This window comes from Saprolegnia parasitica, assembly GCF_000151545.1.
Source record: "Saprolegnia parasitica CBS 223.65 unplaced genomic scaffold supercont2.51, whole genome shotgun sequence".
NCBI lineage: Eukaryota > Oomycota > Saprolegniomycetes > Saprolegniales > Saprolegniaceae > Saprolegnia > Saprolegnia parasitica.
In genome coordinates, this window is record NW_012156445.1 from 220,794 (window position 1) to 226,637 (window position 5,844).

Below are 5,844 nucleotides of genomic sequence, written 5' to 3' on the forward strand. Positions count from 1 at the left end.
CGACGAAGAAGGCGTTTCGCTTCACCGTGGCCTCGGATGTCATGCTTGTGAGCCCACATGCCACCCAACTGTCCGTGCCACACGACTGTCCTTACGGCCAGACCGCAAAGCGCTGGGAAGAGTTCGCCGAGCACATGTGTGTGATCCACCGTGACCTCGTCACAGTCATCAGGCGCCGCCGGCGCTCTGACGACCTTAGGACGGCCTTAGAGAACGATCGAGAGGCCACGACGGGGTGTTGGGCGAGAATCGCGACGAGAGGGAGTGCGAGCAGGGCGTCGTCCATGACCGGTCCAAAGCGAAAAACTTCTGCACGTTTGCAAAAACATCGGACGCGGCCACTTTTCATCATTGAGTTTTCAGGAATGTCGCGCGCCGAACAATCCTGAATTCCACCCTTGCAAAATCACTCTATTGTTACAAGGCTACATGTATCTCGCCGAGACAGCTATAAAACCAAGCAGAGATCCACTCCTCTTCATGATGGCCCATGCATTCCTAGTGTTTTGTAAAATAGCAAGCTTTGTCTATGCAAAATATCGATCATACCGGTACTTGTCCCTGGCTGCCCAGGGACTTCTTGTGTGTCCCCACGTCATGGCCTCCCGTAATTAATAAATACGTATCATGTTTAACAGGTACCTGCCATTTCGCCAGAATTTCGTAAAACGCCACCTTTATTAAGTAGCCGCTCTTGTCGGCGAGCTAGCTGTATGTACAGTATGAGAGGCCTGCGCTCGATGTGGTCGCCCTCCAAGAAGCCAAGCATCGCTTCGTCCGCGCTCGTCGATGGACGCTGCAAAGTACGGCAGCAGGTATCCTCTTTGGAGGATCAATCGGTTGAGGCGAGCGACAAGGCTGGCCTTTCTGCCGAGAGATCGTCTTTCTCGCGATTGAAAGGAAAGAAATGGAGGCACTGCCGAGACGAGAGCAGAGCAGAGCTGGGCAGACGATGCACAGCACCTCCAGTGTAGCGCAGTGGTCGCTGCTGTACTATCCTTCCTGGACGTAGCAACCTGCAGGAGTAGCCTCCTTGGTTGTCGTCGTGAGATGTCGAAGCTTCGATCGACCCCAACGGCTTGTTTTCCCACACCCACTGACTCCTCTCTTCTAGTACACCGCTTCGCTTGGCGGTGGCGGCCGTGTCGTTGGTGCACTGTCTGGCCACCGGCGAGGCCATTGACGTTCTCTCGGTGCAACAAGTTTTGAGCTGCATGTCGCGTGGTGGCTGTGACGGCTGCTGGCATGAGGACGCAATGCTTCGATCGCCTGCCCCCTCCGTCTTCACTCATAATGGCCCCGTCTTATCCATCCATATGCATCTGTTTAGGCAACCAGACGTGTGCATTAGAAGCATCGCTATGAGCTAGGCCATGGTCGACGACACCTTGACAAGGGTTGGTGATCGCCAGCACTACTGGTATGTGTCGTCGGTCGCGGGAGGCGGTGATGTCGGCTTGCGCGGCGCCTTGGTGGATCTCGCACCAGAGACTGGCGCCTCTAAAGGCACGAGCGTCGGGTAGGTGAGGCGCGCCGCAACCTCGCATGCGCCGAAATCACCGGAGCCGGGACCGCGCGCGAGGCGAATGTCACCGTTCTCGCCCCAGTCGGGGCCCCACGCGTTGCGGACCTTGAAGAAGCCGACGGGCGGGTCGTTCGAGCCAGAGGTTTCGGTGCCGTAGCCCACGACGAGGACGGCTTGGTCGAGGCGGCCGCGCGGGCACCACGAGAGGACGCCAGTGTTGTACAGTCGCCACGCGTAGTTGTTGGTCGTCGCGTGCGCCACGACAGGCTGCTTCTGCAGCTGCTTCTCGAGCGCGGCCTCGCCACGCGCTTCCACGGCCACGCCGACCTGGAGAGAAATCGACCCGGCGCACTCGGCGTTGTCGCTGCAAAACGGCGCGACGCCCGAGTGGCCCGAGGTGTATGGGATCGCCGACCCAGTGCACAAGGCGCTGGACTGCCGGACCAGCCACTGCATGCCATCGAATGGAGTTCCGGGGCCCGAGCAGCTCTCCGAGCCGCCCATATACGTGCAGCTGAGCACTTGCTGTACCGAGAGATCGATGGCTTCGCCGGTTGCGAGACAGTGCGCCGACGACACGGCCGCCGCCGCCATAATCGCCCAATCGCTTCGACACTTGCCGATCCATTTCGCTGGCGCGACACAAACTGACTGCTTGGTCCAGTCGACCACGCTCACGACAATGCCGCCGACAGCACTGCGACTCAAAGTGGCGGCCGCTGGGAGAGCTACCGGTGGTGGCACCGGCGATGGCGATGACGCGAACTGCGCAAACTCGTTGTCCGAGAGCAGCGCAAACTTGGTCAAGTGGCTAAAGGTCGCGTACGGGTTGGCCGCCTGCAGAGCCGGAAGCTTGTCCTTGGCCGCCTTCAATCGCCAAAGAAGATCGTCGGTCGTCACGGTCCCTCGCACCAAAGCCATGGCTGCGCGCACGTGGTCGTCATGGCCAAACTTCTTTTGCCAGCGCGTCAAGTCGCGCGTGAGCTCATCGCGCTCGTGGGCCGAGATGTTGAGCGCGTCGACGGTCATCACCCACGCGAGAAGAACGATGGTCATCAAGAAAAGCACACGAAGGAAGCGCATCGCAAGCAGCAGCAACAGCGAGAGGAAGAGTGAGCTTTTGTCGAGGAATCTTGTTGAAACAAGTTGCCAATAAAAGGCGGCGCGTCACGCGCTGAAAAACCTGCCGACCGCACCTTCAACCGACAGAAGACGGCGATAAGAACCGAGCGCAGGGCCTGCAACACACGTACGCGGTGCTGCATCTCTCCGGAAAGCGGTAGCCTCTGGCTCTCTTTCAATCGCGCTTGCTCGGGCCATCGATCGAAATTCCTTCAGCACACTATTTCAACCAAACGCCGCATGACGCGCCTGCGTCCTCGCCATGACGCGCCTGCGTCCTCGCCATGACGCGGTCGCATCGACGATGTTTCTCATCGACCACAAGGTGCGTCTACGCCTGCGGCGGTAGCGCGAGAGGATCAATGTTGCTCCAGACTCGCTACCGCTGTCGTCCTCTTCGCAGCGTGTGGCGAAACATGTGTTTCAAATTTGCCAACGTGTGGCTCCGAGGCGCTGTGAAGCGGATTACATGTAGTCCATTCGCATCATCGAGTTGGTCCGCTAACGTCACCGTCCTCGCCCCAGTTGGCGCCCCACCACCTTGGTATAGTCAATGGACAACTCCTTTGCGCTTCTTTTGGCGCTCTTCAAGCGATACAAGAGGTCGCCGTGTACCGGAATCGACGCCATGGCCGCACGCGCGTTGCCAAGCGACGGCTGCGTAGAGCAGCGCCCAGAACATAACAAGTTCCGTACAGTTTTAGTAGTCCGGTTTCTCTTTGAGAACCTGTAGCACTTACACTATTTTGAATTGTGGCGATCCAAAATCATCAATGAGAAGATCCCGATTTCGTCTTTCATCTGAATACGGTGGTAAGCGCAGATACCATTGTCTGAGATGTGTTGGATACGCTGGACACTGCTTCACGGTGGCGGAGGCTTCTACCCTACAGGCCGCGCTGGCCACTACTGCATGCGTGTTAGGCTCCTTCACGTTGTCTCTAGCTCGTGCTGTCCTCGGAGAGAGCGTTCCGACGACTGTTTCGACTTGCAATCACACGAGCAACTCAAAGTACACTATTTTGCATACGCTTTTAATGTGCAACTGCGCGACGGCGGTGGTCGGTCGCTGCGATCAGAGGCGGAGCGTCGGGTATGAAAGCCGCGACGAGACGTTGCAGGTGCCGAAGACGCTATCGATGTTGCGCTGCAGCCGAATGTCGCCGTCCTCGCCCCACGCGGTGCCCCAAACGTTGCGCACCTTGAAGAAGCCGAGCGGCGCCGAGCCAAAGCCAAAGTCCTCGGCGCCGTAGCCAGTGACGAGCACGGCTTGGTTGACGTGCGTGGTCGGCGGGCACCACGAGAGGATACCGCGGACGTACAGTCGCCACTGGTCGCTGTTGGCCGATACATACGCCATGACGGGCTGCGTCCGAAGCTGATCGAGGAGGAAGGCCTCGCCGCGGCCTTCGACGACGGCGCCGACTTGCAGCGAGATGGACCCGGCGCACTTGGAGTTGTCGCTGCAGTGCCGAGCCAATCCGGTCGTACCGGAGGTGTATGGGATCGCCGATCTAGAGCACAGCGCGTTGGGCTGCGACACGAGCCATTTCATGCCCGGGTAGTCCATCCCATGCCAGCAGCCGTCATATCCACCTGGCGACGTGCAGCTCAAGACTTGTTGCACGGAGAGGTCGATGGCCTCGCCAGTGGCCAGACAGTGCGCCGACGACACGGCCGCCGCCGCCGCGAACGCCCAATCGCTTCGACATTGGCCCGTGTGCCTTACCGGCGGCACACAAACTGATTGCTTTGTCCAATCGACCGTATGGATGACGACGCCGCCGACCGCACTGCGATTCAAATGGTTGGTCGACGCCGGTGGCACTAACGACTGGCGTGGCATTGGTGCTGACCCCGACACGAGCCGCGAAAACTCGTTGTCCGTGAGCAGCGCAAACTTGGTCAAGTGGCTAAAGGTCGCGTACGGGTTGGCCGCCTGCAGAGCCAGAAGCTTGTCCTTGGCCGCCTTCAATCGCCAAAGAAGATCGTCGGTCGACAAGGTCCCTCGCACCATGGCCATGGCCGTGCGCACGTGGTCGTCGTGGCCAAACTTGGTTTGCCAGCGCGCCAAGTCGCGCGAGAGCTCATCGCGCTCGTCGGCCGAGAGCGTGAGCGCACCGAGCGGGATTGAGAGAAGCAGCGCGACCAAGCAGAGGAAGCGCATGACGAGCAGCTCGAATTGTGACTACTATCCGAGTGTCGAAGTGAAGCGTAGGTGTCTCACGCGCTTGGAAATCAAGTGATCGCAGCTTCAACCGAGAGAAGACGACGGCGACAACAACCGCGCGCAGAACGTGCGTCTTCATGAGACGCTTGCGGGAAGATCGTCATAGCCTCCGGCTCTCTCGACGCAGTGCTAGGACCGCAGCACACGCGCCGCCACGAAGCGTCGGTCACGCTCCATGATGTCATTGCACCTTTCTTACCGCACGGTGCATGACGCGCGTGCGTCACCGACACGACGCGGCCGCGTCGGCACCTCGTATCCACCGTCGTCGTCTGCAATGATGACGTGGCAGCCTCCGGCCGAGGACATCGCCAAGAAGGATGCAGCGTTGTCCATTCTGTCGTGGGTGTCGTAGACGCGTGCATGGGTTGTCGCCGGTCCCAATACGAGGGTAGGTTTCTACGAGGGGTAGGGTTTCCCGGTCGAGTCAGTGTACAGCGCGTGTAAAGGGTCGAGGCGCCTCTGTACGGCCGCCGCCAGAATTTATCTACAGTAGGGACTTTGAACGTAAAAGATCATGAAAGCCCTATGGTCTGGCGGTACAGCGCGAGGTTTTACTCTCAGTAGGGTCAGGGTTCGATACCCTATTTCGCGGAAGCGGACGACTTGCGTGTTCAGACGCTTGCATGCCCGATTCCGCGTCATATTTTGTTGCGGACGATGCTGCCATATACAATACAAAATGTACTTTTTTATCGACGCCAACCCCGACCTCTTAATCTATGGTACCTGCAGCTACGTCGAGTCATCGTGTAAAATAATTCATGTACCTTGTAGTGGCAACGACATATAGTGAGTGCAGGGTGGACAATGGTGTTGCCAGCTCTCCTCGTCATAGCATCACAGCACGAGTGCAGCAGGAGTGGGCTTTGAGGCAAGAAAAGCAAGCCTTGGTAGCACTGTCTTGCTTCTCATATACAGGTAGTTCGGCAACGCAGGACCATGAGTATTAAAGCAGGCCTGGTTG

The 5,844-nt window shown here is 58.6% G+C and overlaps 2 protein-coding genes across 2 annotated transcripts; both read right to left on the reverse strand.

The window, feature by feature from the left end:
- Window positions 1–1,414: 1,414 nt before the first annotated feature.
- On the reverse strand, window positions 1,415–2,608 carry SPRG_10281 (hypothetical protein; the record flags this gene model as incomplete). Its single annotated transcript, XM_012349237.1, has 1 exon — window positions 1,415–2,608. One exon carries the CDS (start codon window positions 2,606–2,608, stop codon window positions 1,415–1,417), a length of 1,194 nt encoding a protein of 397 aa, XP_012204627.1.
- Window positions 2,609–3,722: 1,114 nt separating this feature from the next.
- Window positions 3,723–4,814, reverse strand: SPRG_10282 (hypothetical protein; the record flags this gene model as incomplete). Its single annotated transcript, XM_012349238.1, has 1 exon — window positions 3,723–4,814. The coding sequence occupies one exon, from the start codon at window positions 4,812–4,814 to the stop codon at window positions 3,723–3,725; it is 1,092 nt and encodes a 363-aa protein (XP_012204628.1).
- Window positions 4,815–5,844: the final 1,030 nt, after the last annotated feature.